The sequence below is a fragment of the Galleria mellonella genome, unplaced genomic scaffold, assembly GCF_026898425.1.
Source record: "Galleria mellonella isolate WM207_F2 unplaced genomic scaffold, CSIRO_AGI_GalMel_v1 utg133, whole genome shotgun sequence".
Classification (NCBI taxonomy): domain Eukaryota; kingdom Metazoa; phylum Arthropoda; class Insecta; order Lepidoptera; family Pyralidae; genus Galleria; species Galleria mellonella.
This window is the reverse complement of record NW_026441990.1, coordinates 317,921-341,417: the sequence shown is the minus strand read 5'-3', so window position 1 is coordinate 341,417 and position 23,497 is coordinate 317,921. Positions and strand designations below refer to the sequence as shown.

General features: G+C 35.6%; 1 protein-coding gene across 3 annotated transcripts in view; it reads right to left on the bottom strand.

Annotated features, from left to right (window-relative positions):
• Window positions 1–23,497, bottom strand: part of LOC113511033 (phosphoinositide 3-kinase regulatory subunit 4) — a 33,087-nt gene that overhangs the window by 6,053 nt on the left and 3,537 nt on the right. For 2 of the 3 annotated variants that reach the window (XM_026894598.3, XM_052903226.1), the window contains 20 exons: window positions 22,875–23,151; window positions 21,610–21,786; window positions 20,660–20,888; window positions 19,566–19,675; window positions 18,813–18,921; window positions 18,232–18,380; window positions 17,371–17,514; window positions 16,765–16,881; window positions 15,522–15,656; window positions 14,228–14,306; window positions 13,803–13,879; window positions 10,533–10,660; window positions 9,930–10,024; window positions 8,259–8,399; window positions 7,739–7,814; window positions 6,847–6,942; window positions 6,051–6,173; window positions 5,522–5,632; window positions 1,943–2,109; window positions 444–602 (listed from right to left, as the gene is read on the bottom strand). In XM_026894598.3, the coding sequence (XP_026750399.2) occupies window positions 444–602; window positions 1,943–2,109; window positions 5,522–5,632; window positions 6,051–6,173; window positions 6,847–6,942; window positions 7,739–7,814; window positions 8,259–8,399; window positions 9,930–10,024; window positions 10,533–10,660; window positions 13,803–13,879; window positions 14,228–14,306; window positions 15,522–15,656; window positions 16,765–16,881; window positions 17,371–17,514; window positions 18,232–18,380; window positions 18,813–18,921; window positions 19,566–19,675; window positions 20,660–20,888; window positions 21,610–21,786; window positions 22,875–23,151 (2,699 nt within the window). The remainder of the gene's footprint in view (window positions 1–443; window positions 603–1,942; window positions 2,110–5,521; window positions 5,633–6,050; window positions 6,174–6,846; window positions 6,943–7,738; window positions 7,815–8,258; window positions 8,400–9,929; window positions 10,025–10,532; window positions 10,661–13,802; window positions 13,880–14,227; window positions 14,307–15,521; window positions 15,657–16,764; window positions 16,882–17,370; window positions 17,515–18,231; window positions 18,381–18,812; window positions 18,922–19,565; window positions 19,676–20,659; window positions 20,889–21,609; window positions 21,787–22,874; window positions 23,152–23,497) is intronic. The other variant, XM_026894599.3, reaches the window with a different exon arrangement.

The following is a 23,497-nucleotide window of genomic DNA, read 5'->3' as shown; positions in this document are numbered from 1 at the left end:
TGATTCATGAAGAGTTCCAATGGGAATGATAGACGGGAACTACATAGAAGCGGGCAACGCCGCAGGAAACAGCTAGTTTATAATATTAATAAAAATCGACATGTATCCCAACTGTTTCATATGGGAATGAAATTAGATTATTATGTCTCCCCTTTAACCCTTAAATACCTGAAGTTTCAAATTTGATACCGAAGTTATAAATCGCATTGGGCGCCTACAATCGATTTTATTTTAATATTTGGCTGTTTACATGTTACCAAATGTTTTTTTTTTCAAAATAAATATATAAAAATATCGTTTTGATTTTTTTTTACTAATTTTCCCCATTAGTAAACATAGTAAATGGTACACTTATATATTTTTTTATTTGATTTAAAAAAATCAGGCTTTTAAGGGTTAAACGTAACTTCTAAGTTAAAAGCATTCATTCTACGAGTACTTACAATTGGGATGTTTGACCGACGTGATGGGCAGTTGAAACCTGAGGTCCCATACGCATATCGCGCCGGTAGAGGTCCCTACTGCGAGGTATCCCGAACTGTTCGCGTACAAGCACGTGTACACTCCTTGCTTCAGGTCACCTTGAAGCTTCCACGCGTTGCCTGGTTAATGCAAAAGAACAGATATGATAGAATAAATTTATTTAAATAGACTTATTTTATTAATTTATTTCAGGCAAGTATATTCTAGTTATTTATTGTCCTTAGGTAGGACAACGCACGGGGAACACCATGGATACCGTTCATGTCTATAGGCAAGAGTTATCACTTCATCTGGTGGACCAATTTCTTGTTCAATAACGACTCCGTTAGTTTTCTATAATTTTTCGCTTTACAAACTTCGGAGATGGAGGGGGGGGGAGTAGTTTTCCTTACATTTTCGATCATAAGTAAAAAACTATGGAGTATAAAAATAAAGCTCTTTCATACTATAACCCACATGAAATAGAATTTTCATTTTTTGAGTATCCTTTTTGGACCTTCTAGCAAAAACAAATAGTTAATTTTAAACTATCGCGTCGTTGATACATATTTTAAATACACTATCGGGATTTACTTAAACTTTGAGTTTTTGAAATGTAGTGCTGGAGAAGGATGGAGAAAATTAGCTGGAGGGATCGAATTAGTAATGAGGAGGTCCTGCTTAGGGTTAAGGAAAAGAGACAAATTAAAAGAACTATAGAGGGCAGGAGGGCAAAAATGTTGGGTCACTTGATACGACACGACGAACTTATGAACATTATAATAGAAAGAAAGATAGAAGGAGGGAGGGGAAGAGAGAGACCGAGACATAGTTACATCAGGAAGATCAAGGAGAAAGTTGGTGTTGTGTCGTATCAAGAGGCGAAGAGACTCGCTGAAAATCGTAGTGAGTGGCAAGAGCTCCACCGACAAGAGTGCAGCTCTTAAATAGAATCGATAGATAGATCGGGACTTAACACAACGAGATTGCAAGTAAGTGAATGAATGAATGAATGAATGAGTATACTTTATTTGCATTATACAATATAGGAAATAAGCAAGACAATTCACAAACACAACAATACAATTGTATAAGTACAGTAAGGCGGTCTTATTGTTGAGAGCAATCTTTTAAGACAACCTTAAGGTAATGGAGTAATTGTTGTACAAGTAGGTATAATAGTAGTAAGTGATACCTTCACACAAATTAATAGGGTTCATGTAATTAGATATGTAGATACTACTTACCTGCAATGGCGTCGCTTAAAGTTCTGATATTATATTTAAAATAAAAATATTTTTAATCATTTCTATTGTAATATATGCAGGCCAATATTATGTAAATCTAGTTCAAATTTCAAATCTATAATAATAGTTGCTAAGAAGTAGCTCTGTGCCAGACGGAAGAATGGACAAAATCGCATAAGGGCACCTTTATATAATTTTGGTATAGAACCCATAAAAGAAGGCTATATGCTTACCCGGCGCGCGTAGGTCCCATCCAACGATGGTGGCGAGTAGCGTGGCGTAGGATATAACGCCTGAGTGGACCCCGCCCGCGCAGGCCACCGCCACGCAGCCGCCTTCCACGCTTGGCTCTAACTGTCGACACTGGGACAGCGTCATCCGCGAGGAGCCGCTCTCTTGTCTGCACGTGTTATTATTAATAATTACCAGTATATATATGATACGCCATTTTTTTTAATGGGTGATAATTTTTTTATACCAATGAGGTGGCAAACAAGCATACGGCCCACCTGATGGTAAGCGGTTACCGTAGCCTATAAACACCTGCAATACCAGAGGTATTACGCACGCGTTGCTAACCCTGAAGAAACCTCTTTACCCCCTTTTGAAGAACCCTATGTTGTAGTCTTTTTGGGAAAACCTCGGCAGGGAGCTCATTCCATAACCGGTGATAATGGTATGGTATCGGTATACACTGGCGGGGCACCAGTGATAGATGACTGATGAGGATGAAAGCAGGTCAGTTAGCCCATCCTGAAAATTCAACTAGAATTAGCCACGAGTTTCCAGGGAGAACTACGTGGAGGTCGACCTGATAGGGTGTATTGATAGTAATGGGGCTATTTGACCCCATTACTAACAATCTCTTTCCCCCCAATACGCCATATAGGCACGGAACATAGCCGTGTACATACATCCAGCCTTAGATTATATAGATACAGTGTCTCTATATAAATGTTTCGAGAAAAGCGGGTCAACATTTTCATACAATTTTGCGTGACAAATAGTTATATAGTATTTCTTTATAACTTCTATATTTATTTTGTCTTATAATTTCTGCATCTTTTTAGTGCATATAAACTCATTTTATATATTAAATATAACGTCAGGATACATTGTATGGATAAGTATATAGGATACTGATAAAAAAAACGAGTCATTGTACAAAAGTCGTTTGCTTGGGTACCGCTGTCCCATTCGTGTTTCAACCGTGAAGCAGTTGTGTTTCCATGGCTGTATTTCAGTTTGAAGGGTGGGATATGGCGTGAATTTACGTGGTACAGAGGAATAACACCTGAGTCCTCAGGAATGGCAACGCATGGGGGGTATCATGTGCGAAACAGTATACACTGTTATGTCTATAGTACTGCTCATGTCTATAGGCGACGGTTACCACTTTCCATCAGGCGGGCCGTCAGCTTGTTTGCCATTCTAAGTTGTATAAAAAAGAAAGATGATAACGTCATAGGTATTTAGGACATCTGTTTAAATCTCTACGCGTTTTCAACATTACTTATACAAGTTATATGTATACATGTGTAGGTATACATGTGTAGATAATGAGTTATTTAAAATGTCAAAAGTTTATCTTACATGACGAGATTCCTAAAATACTTAGACTGCTTATTTCAATCCTATAATATAAAACAGTATACAGTAATAATTATTTTACGGTAACACACAAAAAATTGTTTTTACAATGAATTATTACATTATTTTCATTATTACGTGCTGTGTTCTTATACATATGAGTTGTGCTGTAGAAAATACAGTTTTAAACATTAAAACAAGTGAGAAAACGAAGAATAATACACCTAAACGACATAATGATAAAGTCGTAAATTATATTAACGAAAGCTCAGAAAATGGTGTCACTATATCTAAAAATAAGGTGGCTGTGAAGGGTCGACATGGAAAATCTTCAAGTGGAAGACCATTGATAAAAACAAGTGTCGAAGACTGTCCCAGGGGGTACGAGCGGACTACGGACGGACGGTGTATGATAGCTTTTATATAAATAAAATTATTAAAAAAATTGTGGCTGATATTAGTTTTTTATATAGACCTTAAACTCTTTAAAATAAAGTTAAAAGTTTAGTAAATATATGTATTTATGTATGGATATAATTATGCTTATTTACATATATATACATATATATATATATATATATATATATATATATATATATATATATATATATATATATATATATATATATATATATATATATATATAAAAATTAAATAAAACAATATAATTGTAAACGAATGATCAGTTAAAAAATTTTCACAAAGAAAACAATCTCTTCTCTTTCTGTTGTCATACATCATACGTCTGCGTACTTCTTCTAACGTTTTACTGTTTAGACGTTTTTTTTTAAGATTTGTATTACGAGTATATATACATTTTCTTAACTAAAGTGCACGCGTTCAATGCTGGGCAGCGTTTGTTAGTTTTCTTTTTTATAATAATTAACAATTTTGTTCCACAACAAAGTTCGGACTTCAATAGTGGCAAAACCAGTTATTTTAATTTTAAAACTAAACTACTGAGAGCCTACCATGAAATGTTTTCCGAAATTTCGGAGCCGAACGAAACACAATATTAATGTTAAAATTACATAATACTTAACATTTAAAAACAATAAAAATATGAAAATATTATTCCTTGGGACTTTTATGGTAGGATTTATGACGAAGCTCCATTTACTGGGCCGATTTAGATGTGAACAAAAACACGAAATTGAGTCCGAAACTTCGGAATTTCATTTCATGGTAGGCCCCCTGGACTGACTTCGATAACATTTCCATAGGACTAATATGAAATTATATCCTTTCAAATAGAAAAAAGAATTTTTCAAATCGTTTTACAAATGACGGAGTTATAATGCGACAAACATAAAAAAAAATATAATCGAATCGAGAGAACTTCATTTCAAGTCAAAATAGGTCATTTTCATTTTAAAGCTAAATTACTGAACGGATTTCGATAAAATTTCCACGGGACCAATCTGATATTATGTCCTTTAAAATAAAATATGTGTATTTGTACGATAAAATATAATGTAATTAATTTAATTTTGTCTGTTTAAAAATTGTACACAGCTGTATCCGCTGATGTTGATGCTCCTTTCCACTTTGGGTGTTGCTGGAAGAAAACTCTATCGGAGTTAAGCTCGCCTTTGTACTTTTGTTTACCTCTGTCATATTTTTATAACTAATGTGTACAATAAAGTATTAAATAAATAATATATAAAAAAAGAATTTCTCAAATGAAACATCCATTCGACTATGGAATAGTCTGCCATCCGAAATAAGGGAATCGTCAAGTATAGGCATGTTTAAGCGTCGTCTAAGAGAGCATTACTTATCACTATGCTGACATATTATGTATATATGTATGTATATTTATTTATGTTTATATGTGTATATATATGTATATGTATGTATGTGTAAGTATATATGTATGTTTACAGGGTTTGTGTAGTTTGTATTATTCTTTGTATATACATATCTTATGTGTTTATACAATATATGCAGATCGTATGACTGCCTATTTTTATTTTTAAAATAACACAACCTACATGAAAACGTTTTGCTGGAAGAAATCTCTTATTAGAGATAAGCTCGCCATTGTACATTATGTTTATAATGAATTGTGATTAACAGTATGTTTTGTGTACAATAAAGAATAAAGAATAAAGAAACATAAAAATTACAACCGAATTGAGAGAAGTCTATTTTTGAAGTCGATTGATAGTGAATACAATCAACTAAACCACCGACTCATCATTTCACTACTTAAACGTTACCTGAGCACGAATATAGAGCCCTCCTGAGTGGCGGCGACGAGCGAGTGTCCGCCCTCGCACGCCGCCAGCGCCACCACGGGGCCAGCAGCGCGGTTGTACATCGACTTAGACCTGCAATTGTTATAATCGTTGTTCAAAATTAACCTTTTTATACACTTTGACAATTGTAGTTTTTTATAAAAAACAAAATTGATAAACAATTGAAACAGAACAAAAATACATACAATACAGCATGTCAACAGACGGCATTTTTGCTTACAATTAATATAGAACCAGCATGTTTTACAAACATTTGTTACACATTAGGGATAATAATAATAATAACCTTTATTTTACTACTCACAAGGTATATTGTACAGTGTATAACTATTTAAGTTTTAACTTGAAATTATTTTCCTTGTGAGAGTCTGGAGTCTGAATGGCTGAGATGATGATGATGATGATGAAGTTGTATAAAAAAATAAGGGTTTTTTGTTGTTGTGATTAACGCGAGCAATCCCGCAGGCAATAGCTAGTGTACAGATCTCACTTGTTGACGTACGCGTGGCCCTGCAGCTTGGCCGCGTCCCACAGCCGCACGGAGCCGTCGTCGGAGCACGAGCCGAACAGGTTCTTGTGCGCGGGCAGCGTCACCAGCTGGTTCACGCGGGCCCTGCCGCGGCATACACTTAGTGTAGAGGAAGGCTCACTCGACTACATCAAGCCTCAAGAACGGGTCAACTTTTAGTCAGCTAATTAGCCGACTCGTTTTTTTTTATTAATTTTCAATATATTTACGTACATAATGTATTTTGACGTATCTATGTATATTTAGTTATTTAATAGATAAAATGAGTTTTTACGCATTAATAAGATGCAAAAATTATAAAACATAATAAACATAAAAATAATAAAGGAAACATAACTATTTATCATGCAAAATTGTATGAAAACGTTGACCCGCTTTTCTGGAAGCATTCGGCATGGAGACACTCTATCTATATATTCTAAGATACATACATATCTGTCACACATGTCTCACATTAGGGTATGCAGAAACAATGGAACGCCAAATGCTTCGATTCAAACAAGTATCTGCTTCGTTCACATTCATCAATCTTTTCATACACTCACGCCAGTTACGGTATGGTATACAAGCTGACGGGCCACCTGATGGAAAGTGGTAACCGTCGCCTATAGACATGAGCAGTACCATGGACATAACAGAGTATACTGTTTCGCCCATGACACCCCCTATGCGTTGCCATTCCTGAGGACTCAAGTATTCCTCTATACCCAGTAAATTTACCGCCATATCCATATCATATATAAAATATACAATTTACCTGTGTTCATGCAAATAAGCCAGCAGCTGATTGCCGGATCGCCACATGGCGGGCGGGACGATCTCCTCGCTGTTGTCCGATGGGTCGTCGTGGCTCCTGCATTTATTATAACACTTTGATAATAGTCTTAAATTATAAAGATTGACAATGTAAAAGAGAGACAATAAAATATATGTTAGAGTGAGATAGACTAGTTGGTCACTCACACAATATAAGCACGTAGCTGATTTGGCAGAAATATGAAAAAAACAAGTTCGTTTTACTTTTTTAAGAGGAATTAGTTTTAACTAAATGTAGTTGGCTAAAATTAAGTGTTATGTACTTGGATATAATATAAATAATATATTAATAAGTAAAAAAATAAGTTCGTTTTACTTTTTTAAGAGAAGTTAGTTTTAACTAAATGTAATGTAATTATAACCAACTACATTAAATGCAATATTATAGAACAATCACATATTTTTATACAAGAATTGGTAAAGACTATTTTGATAAGTCATTCTGAATAAATACAAAATAAAAGAAAAAAATTGTAAGAATCATACATACCATACATACATACATAGAACATACAGTTAGAGATAGCGATTCGGTAATTCTGTTGTCAAACCGGACGCAATAAATTATTTACACTGATTTTTAATCACAGGATTTATTGTTTCCAAAATAACAATACAACCAGTTTAGATTTTTTAGGTGAAAGAGCGAGGACATTATAGCCTTTACCATAAATTTTGACATGTATTGGGTTGCCAACATAAATAAATTAGTTTTGATTTGACCACATCAGTCTTTACAAGTAGTATCTGTCCGCGAGTGTTGCTATTGGGTCAACGATCAATATTCGTTGTAGTGAGTACTATTTATTACAAGTATGTAAGACAGAACTCACCTCAAGGATTTTTGGTACTTTTGCTGCATCCGTGCTGTTAGGTTCCTCAGTTCTACACGACACGGAGCCATGCTGTCTGGAAATAACGATGGAATTAGACATATGTGGGACGCATAAAAAGGTGGCGTTCTTATCAATAAGACCGATTTTCAATTTCGTTATTTTTTTTTTTACATTTGACATCTGATAACTTCGTTAGTTGTAAATTGGAAAAAATATTTTTTTTATCTGAAAGGATATCCTTACAGGTTGGTCCCATAGAATTTTAATTAAAACTGATACAGTATTTTTGTTTTTAAATTAAATTGGGTTTCCCACAATTGAAGGCGATTTTTTTTTTATTTAAAAGCACAATTTAATTGTTTCAAAATCTGCCTCAGGTTTCATGTATTACGTATTGACGGAATTTTAGTATATTACAAATTTAAAAGTAACACTTAAGGCATACGCACACGACGGACATTTTATTCAAGGAATAAAAGTCCCTCGTGTTGGCCAAGCATTACTTATAGGTCCTTACATTGCACGTAGCTAGCGCTCTGCCCCAGCTGCGAGTGCGCGGCGGGCGCGGGGCCGGGCGGCGCGGCAGCCAGGCTGCCGCCCACCACCGCCCCACTCGCACTACCCCCCATCAGGGATTGGCCCACCGCTTCTGACGATCCTGGGTTAAGAAACTCGTCTTATTTTTTCTCTCTCAATAGGTAATAATGGAAGGGTAACCCCATCTGTGCTATCGGTATACGCTGGCGGAGTGAGGACCAGGACGAGGTGAGTGACCAGTGAGGAATGATAGGTGAGATTGAATGTAGGTTAGTTGGCCCATCGTAACGAGTTCCACCAAAATTACTCACAGTGGTTTTATTTATTTTTATTTATTTATTTACACTTTATTGCACCAAGTAAAAAGAGAAATAACAAATACAGTAAATATTAGTGAGAAGTGAAACAAAAGGCGGCCTTATCGCTAAGCAATCTCTTCCAGACAACCTTTGGGTAGAGGACATTGAGCAAAAGACAAAGAGTAGGTGGCGCACTATTATATAAATATTATCATATACAAACATATATAGATACATACATACATACATACACATACATATATAATATATACACAATTAAATATATACATAACATACACATACTTAACAGCACACATACAACAGAAAAAAAATTACGAAGGAAAACGAAGAGAAAACACAGGAAAATAGTACTAAAGTGAGAGGTAGTAAGATTTAACAGAGGTTTTGAAGCTAGTAAGAGTTTGAGCGCACCGAATAGAGGTAGGTAGTGAGTTCCATAGACGAACTGCCTGAACAGTAAAGGATTTAGAATAAAAGGAAGAAGAATGAGTGGGAAATTTAAGTCGGAGGTTATTGACACTGCGTAAAGTATGATCATTAGCCTCATGGTTTCCAGGGGAAACTGCGCGGAGATTGACCTGATATTGCTAACAACGGAGCTGTTAGATCCCTATTACTAACAATCTCTTCCCCCAGAATGCTCTGGGTTATGCCCTTCGATATTCGTTGTACGGTGCCTTATCACAGAGAGTATCCCATCTTGAGTATTAGTGCTACTGTATGGCACATATTATTTTTACATGACATTGGATTTCACTTCACCAAGGGTCAGCCTTTCGACCATGACAATGATGCAATGTAAAACCTTTATGTATGCCATATCTTTGTGGTCCCAGAATGGGCCATCCCTTCATTTCCCGTGGGTATCGTAAGAGGTGACTGAGAGAACTTCAAGAGGGATGAGCAACAACATCCCTCTTAAAACATCACTAAAGCCTAACTGCGGTGGTCACTCCGCCTGCCAGGGGGGAAAGGGATTGTTAGCAATGAAGTTTGACAGCTCCATTTCTAGCAATATGCCCTATTAGGTCGACCTCCACGTGGTTCCTCCTGGAAACCATAGTGAACAATTCTTGTTGAATTCGTCACGATGGGCTAACTGACCTACTTCATCCTCACCTATCATCCTTCACTGGTGTATACCGACAGCGCGGGTGGGGTTACCATTCCTTTATCACCCATTAAAAAAAAAACCCCCGCCTGCCAAGCGTGGTAACTATTGCCAAAACCCCCCTACTGCCAAAGCCTATGTTCAGCAGTAGACCATTAATGGGTGATATCATATCATCAAAACCTTTATACCATTTTACCATTTTTTTTATTTGCCATACCTCTCATATTGTGCTGGTCTTGTGACTGTCCAAACATATGCTGCCATTCTGTGTTCATGTGGGTCTCGTGAGGCGCTGCTGACTTCAGCATCCGTCTGTACAATAGTAGCAATAAATATATTACACACACAACGCCATCTAGTTGCAAACTGAACAGAGCAAGTTTACACCGCTAAAGACTTTCAAATTAAGACTTACGTGTAAATATGACGTAATTTAAATTTATTACTTACTATTTACCTACTACTTTCTTATTCATTATATAGTTTTCCAGAGGGAGACTTTGTACAAAAGTCGATTGCTTGGCTACCTCTGTCCTATTCGTGTTTCTACCGTGAAGCAGTTGTGTTTGCACGGCTGTGTTTCGGTTTGAAGGGTGGGATATGGCGTGAATTTACAGGGTACAGAGGAATAACACCCGAGTCTTCAGGAATGGCAACGCATGGGGAGTATCATGGGCGAAACAGGCTGATATGTCCATGGTACTGCTCATGTCTATAGGCGACGGTTACCACTTTCCGTCAGCTTGTTTGCCATTCTAAGTTGTATAAAAAAAAATTACATTTATAATAATAACAATAATAATAATAAAGTTAGTTTTACCTGTTGGTATGCGAGGCGTATAACTTGTCGGCGGCTAGTGCGACCTCTGTAGCGCCCGAATCCAGCTGTACCGCCCTTGATATACTCTTGTCTTTGAGAACCAGTCGACCAGGTGCCTCTGTTATGTGCTGCCAACAAAAAAAAAAAAAAAAAACTGGAAACGGGCGAAGAAGAGAGTTACACTTACATTCTATGTCCGGTTGAAACATATTTGGTGTTATAAAAATATAACATGAAACTAATACAATAATGATGAATTATTGATTATATTAGATATTTATTTTAAATTATATTAATTTTCTTAAACGTCTTGTGTTAAAATGTGTACCTATATTTATTAATAAAAATCAGACTAATTACTTTAAATATAATAAAACGTTAAAAGTGTTATTATACCAAATTTGGTAATAAATTATTCTTGTAATATATATATATATATATATATATATATATATAGAATACTAATTTATATTTTAATTAATTTTATAATTATTTATTGTCATTATACTTGAATAAAAAGTAATGAAATTGTAAGAACACGTGGTCTCACTGACTTGTTCACTCGAACTCGGCCCTGTAGATATAAAAGATTGTAAATTATAATTAAATTTGGATGAGGAGACACTTCTTTTCCAACCGTTGAACAGAGCGGAACTCCCTGCCGTATCAAGAGTGAACAAATATAGTAAACCACGTGGTCATTATATAAAATATATCACAATTATTGTTGATGGAAGACCTAAAGAAGCTATAATTAAATAAGTGTCAATGGACTAACAGAAGTTGGGTATTTATATTATATTATTTGTTATATATCAAATACAAAGTGAGATAAGTAAATATATGATTTAACCCATTACTTCCCAAGCATCGATATAATAGGATGTTTTGGTTCTTATATTTAAATTAAGGTCTTAGTACATTAAAAAAAAGATATAAAAAATAAAATTTAAAAAAAATTATCGCTACTTGCTGTTACCACCTGTCCTATAAATATGACAATGGGAATATATGGTCAGAAATTAAGAAAGATCACAATTATAAGACAATCAACTTTATTTTAAAACTATCCCCATTAAATTTAAAAAAAAATGCAATTACGTAAGATTACTTCGTATGGTAATGTATGAAACAATCACTGCAAAGTGTTTTATCGCATTTTTCACGAAAAGTCAATAGTTTTTTTTTACAACCTTGTCCTTGGCAATGCCGTTGTTTATCGCTCTTCATTATATTGTGGCCCAAATTATTAAATCTGATCAGTTGTAAAAGAATTTCAGAAGACCCCAAAGTAGGTTTACTTGTTATTCCTTTTGATTTTTTGATTCAAGAAAAACAAACCCTTCTTTTTTTTACAAGACAGGGGGCAATCGAGCATGCGGCTCACCTGATAGTAAGTGACTACCGCTGCCTATGATCACCCACAACACCAACGGCATTGCAGGTGTGCTGCCGGCCTTTTAAAAAGGAATATGCTCTTTTTTTGAAAGTTATGATGTCGTATCGGTTTGGAAATACTGCTGCTGGAAGTTGATTCCAAAGAATGGTTGTGCGTGGAAGAAAGTGCCTTGAAAAACGCACACCTTCGCATAAAATCTAGTAGAGAGATGGTCTCATCTTTATTAACTTGGTTGTAAATAATCTATGTATTTACTAAGAACATATCTAGGACTCTGATTACTAGTGGCCAGTATCATTTCTTACCTCTGAATCGGATGGGATATTTAGAAATCAACCAATCATGTTTATCAACACTTCCCATATTTTGGTTGAAATTGTGGATTAGTCTTGGCTGATTTACGATCACTTTAGCCTTTTTTATCTTAGAATATCTATTAGTTTTCACAAAAGGTTCAAAAGTAATGAAATTAGTCAAACGACACACTACACCGTTGTCATGCCATTTCACGCATAATTTCATTATTTTTCTCAAAACGATGGTCAGAGTAAACTCGCGGTTTTTTTTTCATTTCTTGTTTTGTCATGATAGGTCATTTTTTTATTCCTATTGTCCCTCACTGTGCCCGTATCTCTAAACACTTGAGATTTCAAATTATTAATTAATTGTATGCTACTGAAAAAGATATCACATGCGCGCTGGGATCCGTACACACCTCAAGCAACTTTTTACTACTCTTGAACCTAAACCTTCGCCATCGAAGGTTTGAGTATCTTTGCCTGTGTATAGCAAAAAGTTATAAACAATAACCGCTGACTTCATATAAAGCCCAAAGCTTATACCCAAACCTTACTGGTTTGCCTTTTATAAATTGTTTGATCCCATGATGACCAAAGTATTTGACGATCATTTCATCAACAGCTAAATTGGTTTCAAATATCCCAAACTTACGTGATGATTCATTAGTTTTATCGATAAACGGGCAGATTTTAAAAGCTTTGTTCATGTTATCAATTTTCGAATTGTCATTAAAATGCAAATAGGATTTTATTTTATCAAAACGATTTCTTGACATAGCTCAATCAACAAATGGAATATGAACGTCTTCATCTCTATACCAATAAAGTTTGCTTTGAGGTAAGTGGTGATATGAAGAGAAAAATAAAATTTCTATAAAAACTTTCAATTCCTCAACTGTTAGATTGACCATGTTTCCGCGTTGAATAGTAAACACATGTTCCCAGTGTCATATTTATAGTACGGTTCATTTTGAAGTTATATAACATGTTTCTATATTTTTTTTTGTAACTGATTTTAGTTATTACATATTTAGTAAAGATTATAAAGTTGTTTTTATGCACTTTAAACTAAGTATTTTTTTTCGTTATACAATATATAAAATGAAAAGTAATGCCTTTTTTAATTCACCAAAATTGATCAACTTTAAAAATATATATTAAAATGATGTAAATATGTTTTACTACCAAAAAAAATTATTTTAATAGAAAAACTATATTAAAATACAAATTTCATCAGTAGCTGTAGTATAAATGCATAGTTTGTTGAAAAAAAAATATCTAATATAGTGTCCTAAAAATAGGACAGTGGGAAGGAATGGGTTAATAGTATGATATCTAAATTAAATGAACTGTGAGAACTTGTGTTTTATTTCTAGTTATAACGTAATTGAATTACTATATAAATTTATTACCCTACAGTTATTTAATAAATTTAATACGTGCATGAGTACACGTGCGCGTGTGCGTGCGTGCGCGTGTGCGTGCGTGCGCGTGTGCGTGCGTGCGCGTGTTAGTGTATGTATGCGTATGCATGTGTGTATTGTAATAGTATGTATGTATCCTAGGTATTACCTGCGTAGACGATCCCTGAATCTTGATAAGGTGGGCGCTCATTGCCAACAATTGATTTTCAACGTGCTCCGTCATACCTGTGATGCATTGTAATAATCTAAAGTAGGTTTTAAAAACGTGTTTGAGATGCTTTTATTGGCATAATGTTCTTTTGATTCAAAAAGTCTGGCACTTTTTTTTTTATAAAATATATTTAGAACTAATACTGATATATTAGTAAAATAATTTGATAGAAAAATCATCAAAAACGGCTCTAAACTGATGAAGATATAATACGCGTAATTTTACCAAAAATTTAAATGACACTTTTATTTTGATATCAGTTGAAAAAATTGTCACAATATGAAATATATTAATTTTTATAGTCAACTTTCGTGTGTTTATGTATCTACCTAGCATTGTGAAAATAATAAAATATTATTTACCATCAGAAGCAAGCCTTCTGAATAGATTTCTCAACTGCTGCCCCATTTCCGAATACTGCGGCATTGTACCCTGTTTTACCTGAAATAATGAATATAATTATTTACTATCTTTTGCCCGCAACTTCGTACTTATAAGACACAAGATGGATAAATAAAAAAAAAAAGCTTTAATTCCCTATTTATTAACTTTTTATTTAAGTGTAAAGTACAGTGTGTGTGCGAGACGCTAAATGGAGGTGAACTGCCCGGCATGATCTCACAGGTAGATCACCCGTGGTCTTGGGAACAATCATTATTGCCTAGTCAGCATAAAGGGATCACAGCAATGTGCAAACCTGTTCTATGAAATGGTATAATAGTACGCGTGAATTTAGAAACTAGGTTTTTTTTTATAAAACGTAGAATGGCAAACAACCTGACGGCCCACCTTATGGAAAGTGGTAACCGTCGCCTATAGACATGAGCAGTACCATGGACATAACAGAGTATACTGTTTGCTTAGGAATGGCAACGCATGGGGGGTATCCCCATGCGTTGCCATTCCTGAGGACTCAGATGTTATTCCTCTGTACCCAGTAAATTCACGCCATATCCCATCCTTCATACCGAAACATAGCCATGCAAACACAACTGCTTCACGGTAGAAACATGAATGGGACAGAGGTACCCAAGCAATCGACTTTTGTACAAAGTCTCCACTTGTAGACAGCATATCAAGATAAAACATACTCCAGATTTTAGGTCCGTCAGGAAAACAAATCATATTAATTTTCCCTAAATATCTTGCATATACAGACATAATCTACATATTTATATTTTACTAGCGATCCGTCCCGGCGTCGCACGGGTCGACATTTTTAACATTTTCCTTCACTGCTCTGCTCCTATTGATCGTAGCGTGATGATAAGTATACTATAATCTGCCCAAGAGTATGAAGAATAATTGTACTAAGTTTCGTTAAAATCCATCGAGTAGTTTTTGTTTCCATAATGAACATACAGACAGACAGACAAAAAATTTACTGATTGCATTTTTGGCATCAATATCAATCACTAATCAACCCCTGATACTTATTTTGGAAATATATTTCATGTACAGAATTGACCTCCCTACAGATTTATTATAAGTATAGATTATACTAGTAAGATTTACATAAAGATACCAGATTGCATGCATTTCTATTCCTGCCATATTTTCCCTACCATATTCTGCCTTCAAACCAGCACATCTACGCAATCGTAATTGCTTGCAAAGACACGAGCGGGACAAAGATACCCAAGTAGTAGTAGTTACCTTGAGTCTTGCATTCCTCCTGTCTCGCAGTGTATGCACCAGCCGGTCGACGTCTCCGTGCCTCAGCACGGCGTCTAGAACCTTCCGCGGTATCGGCTCCGCGAGACTCTCCAGCACCAGCTCGGCCCTCTCCACCTGAACACAGCTCTGTTGATGACTATTTATCTTTATTACTACTACAGTAACATTACAGGGTACAGAGGAATGACGTCATAGTTCTCAGAAATGGCAACGCATGAGGGGGTTTTCAATGGGTGATATTGGAATGATAACTTCGCCTGCAATAACGGTATACGCTGGCGAAGCATTAGTGAAAAAAGAATTGGTGAGGATTAAAAGGCAGGTCAGATAACCCATCATGATGATTTGGAATTAAGCGCGATGATTTCAAGGGACCGCGTGGAGGTAGATCTGACAGAGTAAATTGCTAAGCAACAGGGCTGGTAGCTTTCATTACTAACAGTCCCTTTCTATTCCCAACGTATGAAGAGTACCTTGGACATTACAGTATCTATGATGTACATGATACTGTTCATGGTTATAGGCGACGGTTGCCACTTTCCATCAGGTGGGCCGTCAGCTTGTGTGCCATTCTAAGAATTATAAACAAGAACTACTATTGACATTTTATTATTTGATTTCAACAGTAAATAGTGAAAAATAAAAAAATACTATGTAAGATGACCACAATGGTATGCAGGAGTCACGTTGCAAGATAGTAATAGCACCACTATTTCCTAATACTAAAAATTACCTTCCCCCCCCCCCCCCTCCTGATTGATTGATTTTGTTTTTTTTTTTATACAACTTAGAATGGTAAACAGAGTATACAGTCTCGCCCATGATACCCCCCATGCATTGCCATTCCTGAGGACTCAGGTGTTATTCCTGTGTACCCAGTTTATATACCATATAAATCACAGATGGTATATATGGTAGACAGAATGGTAAGTTGAAGAAAGGCGGGAAGTCATTATATTCTATACAGTATTGTGGTGGCCGTGTGGTCCCGGCGTAGAATAGGCCACCCCTGGATGTGGATGTTGTAAGAGGCGACTATGGGAGGACGAGGGATGGACAGCGACGTCCCTCTTAAAACATCTTTAAAGTCTAACTGTGGTTACCAATCCGCTTACCGAGCGTGGCAACCACTGGCAAACCCCTAAGAGGGAGGTTTATGTTTAGCAATAGACGGTTAAGGGCTGATATGATGATGTGATGATTGTGGTAGGTATATATTTACTTGTATAAGTTTATGCTTGAGGTGAGGCCACACCAGCGGCAGTATTTTGCAGTTGACGTCGATCGGGTTCAGCAGGCTGGCCACGCACGACACCAGCCCGCACACTTCGTGGCGTATCTGAAATTATTTTTTATATTAATTTATCCACATTAATATAGTAGATGGCGCATACGTCATGCTTAATCTTGTTCAAAAGAGTTTGGAAACTGAGTATTCTTACCAGTGTTTTTAAAATTGTTTGAATAACTGAGAGTGGTAGATAAATGAATGTAAAGAAATAAAATGCATTTTATTATTATTTTATATGTAGCGAAGCTATGAGTTTTCTCTAGAGACTACAGTATGGAGGTTTTCAAAATACCTTAATATACTCTATATTAAGGTTTCTTCAAGGTTCGTAACACGCACGTGGTACCTCTAGTATTGCAAGCGTCAAACAGTAACCGATTACCATCAGACGAGCTGTAAGCTTATTTGCCACCTTCGTGGTATAAAAAAAAACTGTACATTTCTGCGGTAAAAATTATCACTTTTACTGACATAATACACTTTCTTATAAAATGATGTAAATTATTTACATTTCACTGTGTATAGGCCCATACATACCCATAAATTAGGATGTGCAAGGTAGACCGCGCTCTCCGCCACTAGATCACAGAGAGCTTGCTTCGGCAATAGCCCCAACTCCGCCAAGCTGCTGGTAGCTCGTAGCGCCTTCGCTATAATCCACTCCGACTGGTCTGTTAGGCCCTGGTACAATAGGATATTTATTAATTTAACGATTCTATGCCATAAGTATACAGTATATTTATAATGGCAAATAAAATGACGGTCTACCACTTGAAAAGAATAAAACAGAAATAATGTGTAATAAAAATAAAATCGGCTCTTGTTATTACTTCATTAAAAGCTAAATTTCTCAAGTTATAAATTAATGTGAATACAAATTAATATCTTCGACGATTTCAAGGACTTTATAATTGAAAGAGAATAAACTTTTAACAACACGACTATAAACCATGTTGAGTTCTATGTAGGTATGCAGTATTTTAACAAAATTATTTTGTTTTTTTTTTTTTTATAATCAAAACTATTTTAAGAAACCAGTTGTCTAACACTCATAATGATAAACTGGTGTTATTATGTGACACTTGTTATTATTATATTTATTTATTTATTTTACACTTTACCGCACCATTTGTAAAGATAATAAATACAGTAAGTTTTAATGAGAAATTAAACAAAAGGAGGCTTTTATCGCTAAGCAATCTCTTCCAATCAATCTTTAGGTACAGGATATTGAGAAAAAAAAGAATAAGGGTAGGCTACACTATTATATAGATAGCAATATGAACAAACATATATAAACAAATATATATTACAGTAAAATTTCTGCTTAGTTTGTGACTAGATGGCGCTGTTCACACGTTATCACTGATTCAGTGATATTGTTTCAATACACCATACCTGTTGTAGTAAAGGCACGAGTATGGGCGCCGCGTGGAGGCCCACGTACGCCGCCACTCCCACCACTCGTTCGAAGAAACACTCTCGCAACGCCACCTCCTCCTTGTCATTTAGGAACGTCACCATGTGCGACAGTATCACGTCGTTGGCTACAAAAGAGGTTTAGTTAAATAAAGGCAAAAACATACTATCAGACGCATAAACAATATGCATGTTTTTTCGGCTGAATCTGTCTATCTCCTTTGTCATTGTGAAGGAGAATGAATGAATACTATATAAGAGAACTCTATTGTTCCCTTCAAAGTATGATACGGTTAATAAAGATTAAGAATATGTACACAAGCAAAACGAATACTTAATTACATAAAAGCAAGATAAAGAGACAATGTGTTGCCATTCCTGAGTCCTCAGGCACACATGGGGGGGTATCATGGGCGAAACAGTATACTCTGTTATGTCCACGGTACTGCTCATGTCTATAGGCGACGGTTACCACTTTCCATCAGATGGGCCGTCAGCTTGTTTGCCATTCTAAGTTGTATAAAAAAAAAACATAAATTATAAGCAAATTAAATATTTACCTTTTTGTTTCCCAAAGAATATGCATAGTTTAGTTATTCCGTTATCAACCAGAGCTCGTTTCACGACCGCTTGCGAATCGGTGAGTAAAGACAAAACTGTTGAGCGTACCTGTAATAGGTTTTTTTTTTTTTTTATTTATTTATAGCGAAGTAACGGAATACATTAATAAGGTAAATCTTACATAACACAGCATTCATCATTTCATTGTTTTGAAATTTAACATACAGCCATTATTCAGGATAGGCGACTATTTATCCCGGGCATTCAACATATTCCGATCATGCAAACAAAGCCGTAGGTGACAGCTAGTATCTTAGAGGATGTTCAAATATTATGTAACACAATTTTAAAGATTTTTACTTTATTATTATTATTTATTTACATATTTTTTACACTTCTGCCTCTCCCTAAACGATACATAACACACATGAGATCTTTTTACCTAACGAATACTGGCAACGCAAACAAAATACAAATACAATACAGTCGAGGGATTTCCCGTAAAATATAACAAAAAAGTGTTGCCAACTTAGGAAATTATTCCCTAATTTATTATTTAAATTAAAAAAAAATTGTTACGTAAAGTGTTGTTCAATCCCCTCTTCCACCTCTAAAATGCATTGTAACTTTTTACACCTCCCCCCCCTCAATTCATCACGTAATATTTGAACACCCCCCGATTGTGTTTAAATTTTTAATTCATAGATATAGCCAGAGAGAATCCAATCTTTAAGAATTCGATTAATACTCACCATTTCGTGTAACGCGGACAGTTCAGTCTCGTAGTTGATATTGGCGGCCTCTTTGTCGAACATGTTCTGTGTTTGGTCGAGAAATCTTACTGCGGTCTCCGCGAGTTTTGCTATAAAATAGATAAGTATTAATACACTAAACATTTAGAAGCGTTTATATTTTAGCTTATCGAATTAATGGCAACATCGCAGTTATCTGTCAATTTTTAAAAACCACTTAACATTTTTTAAAGTTTTCTTTGGATTTCCGAAGCAAAATATGAAATAGGTACAATATTTTTAGTGGAAGATTTATGTGAAACAGTATTCTATGGTTACCGTTTTAATTAATTAGTAGAATACTTTTAAATAATTAATTTAAACACATAAGAACTAAAACGTTAATCCCTTGTATGTTTAAACGTTGTATGGATATATTTAAGTTTGAAGAGGGGACTGTAGTAGTCAAATTACAGGACACGGAGGCATAACACTTTAGTCCTTGGAAGTAGCAACACACGAAGTGTATTACGGGCGTTACAGTATATGATGCCCAAGGCGCTGTTTATGACTATAGACAACAGATACTAATTTCCATCAAGTGGGTCGTTAGCTAGTATATATATGGTATATATATGGCCAATATTAAGTGGCATTACAATTATAGAGACTGTAGTTACTTTTGAACGAACTGAAAATCAGAGAGAGATTATAGTTGACTGTTCCAATACGAATTCTCAAGTAATTCAGCCATATCATCCGAAATGAAAATCGTATGAAACGTCTAATTGTCCAAGGGTCGATACAAGGCAAACTACCCCGAAAAAGTTTGCCTTGTATCGCATATTTTTGCTGTGTGGCCGTTTTGATGAGATCAGTCCATTGCGTTAGTGATCTACGACTGACCTCATCAAAACAGCCACACAGCAGTTTATTGTGGAATACTCTCGCTCGGATGTGAGCAGAAGATGGAGACACATTGCGAGCATCTCAATCGCGAAGGAAGGCCTCTTCAATGATCCACTATCATCATAAAAAGCACGATCACTCTGTCAAGAGGGTACGACTGTTGAGTCGCTTTTACTATGAAGCCCGTTCCCCGATAGTGCACTGACCTATGTTGTTGGCGTAGGCGATCCGCACCGGCACGGCGGGATCGGCGGCGCGCGGCGCCAGCTCGGGCAGCACGTACTCGGGGAACACGTTGCAGGCCAGCGCGGCCGCGCCGCCGCCGCCGCCCGCCGCCGCCGCCGCCGCCGCCGCCGCCGCCGCGCGCACGCACCGCGCCGCGCCGCACACGCCGGCCGCACGCACGCGCGCCGCCTTGTCGTGCGACAGGTGGATCTGGGCCCCACACGTATCGATGTCAAAGTAACCGGAAATTTCAGTCCGTAGAACATCACATGCTCAATGTTACATATTTAGTTTATATATATAGATTAACTCAAAGAGTGTCGACGTCAGGCAGGCGGCCGGTCATAAAACTATAGGCCAAATCTTTTTGTATTATGGATAAAAACATATTACACCGACCCCAAATAATAATTGGGATAATGGTAGGAAAATGATGATGATAAAATAGAGTAACTCCATACAATTTTTCGCTAAAAATATTTTGATTGCTTTATCCCTATGTGCGTAAATAAATTTCAGTATTAAAAATTAATAAAAGTTGGACATTAAAAAGCGGAAGTTTGACTTTACTCTTTTATTAGCTTTAAAATTTACACGCTTGCTACTTTAGCACCACTCTAATTGAATACCCTTTTAACATTATTATACCAATTATTCTAATTATAATCACAATACTAATGAGAATGTAAAATTTTCTTGTACAAAAAAGTACCTATTAAGTTTCTTGCTGATTATTCTTAGCAGGTAACAACATCTCGAACCCAGCAACAGTACAATAATAAAATATTGACGATTTTAAAAGCTTGAAAATAAGTCTATTTAAATAAAGATTATTTCTATTCTATTAAATCACATAGATAAAGTTTTGTTAAACTCTGTTGTATTAAAAAATAACAGTTCTATCTAAGTTACAAAATTAAGCAATACTTACAATGTAAGGCAGTATTCTATCCAATATTATTTCAGAACTAGAATTTTCACACAGCAACTGTAGTATCTCCAATGCGTACAATTTCGACGTGCAATGGTGCAACCCCCTTATACAGGATGTTACCAACGAGGTTATCAATATCAAACCCTCGCTATCTTGAGCCGTGTCTCCTTCCCTCTTAAAACAAATATTTACTATATAATTATCTGATTGGATACACTGTTATTCGCTAATAATATAGCAATCTATAGGTGTAAGAATTAAAATCGATGAAGTAGTATTTAAACAAAACAACATATAAAATATCAAATCTTTTCTCTATTAGTATAGATATAAATATGACGTATGTACACATAAACATATAGAGCACGCATACATGGACACTCGTAAGCACCCATTCATACACAGAATCGTGTATCGCAAATATAAATTTTACAAAGAAAAACGGCATTTTTTATTACAAAATTTATATGGGATCAATATTGAAGTATCTATACCCTATTAATTACTAAATGGAAATCGGTCCAGGTAGAAGTGGTCTAAAATAGGTGAAATAGGGAACCTTTTACACCTCTTCCTGTTTCAGTAAGAAAACAGAGGGCCTACCATGAAATGTTTTCCGAAATTTCGAAGCCAAACGAAACACACATTTGATGTTAAAATTACATAATACATGCCGTTTGAAAATATTAAAAATGTTAAAATATTGGTGCTTTGGACTTTTATGATAGGATGTATGACGAACGAAATGGTAAACTCCATTTATTGGTCCGATTTTGGTATAAACAAAAACACGAAATTGAGTCCGAAATTTGGGAATTTCATTTCATGGTAGACCTGCAGTTTCACTGATATATTTTAAATCATATAATGTTATATCGAAACACCGTTCCAATATAAAATACTATTACAGAGCATCTCCTTCTAATACAAGTTAACTTAATATGCTAGATATGAGAAGAGAGTAATCTATGTTTAGTTAGATCGATGCTGTCGATTGTGAAACTGGAAGAATCGTTACGGTTTCAATGAAACTATTTCGAGTTGTTATATTTTAAAACTTATTGCATTTGACCTTAAGTTCAGAATAGGCGAGAAAATTTTGTAATACAGTCACAAAAATACTTGGATTAACTGAGAACCTTGACCTTCGCAACTCGTTTAAAAATAAAATTTAAGGATTATCAATAATTGATAGAATTATTATAATTATTCTACATTCTGTTCTATAAGTAATAATCGCGATTTATGTGATTTCAACTCACTTTATCATCTTCATCGTCGCATTCACCGACATTAACAGTCATCACTTTAAAGCCATCTTTCCTTAACGTCTCTATATTGTCTGTGGTGTGATTGTCTGTCGTTTCGTCCACTAAATCTCTATAGTTTTTAGTGTCTGATGGCTGAGTGAAAATCTTTATGATATTTCTGATATCCTGGTGGATGCGGAGTATTTTCTCGTCTGGCGGTAGAATTGGTTGAGCTGAGAATATCAACATGTACGATTGGAGAAACGAGTAGAAGTATTCTGGGAAGAGCCTGGAAAAAAATGAAAATATTTAATCTGTTTAAAAAGGTACAATTTACAATTTTTTTTTTACAATTTTTATTCAACGAGGAAACGGGCATTACCATCAGTCCCCAAACTAGGCCAGACCTGTATCTTGGGGACTATGAAATATATTTCCTTTAAAAGGTTTTCTGAAAGTGATTACTATTAGTGATAGATCACCCATTATTTCCTAAATAAAATCTTTCTTTTCCTCAGTCAATCTCGATGTAATTTTTAATTATCTGATGATCTAGTAAATTTCAATTTAATTTTCACTAATCATCCCTCACTGGTGCCCTATCAGCTTATACAAACTGCATAGGCGGCTATCAC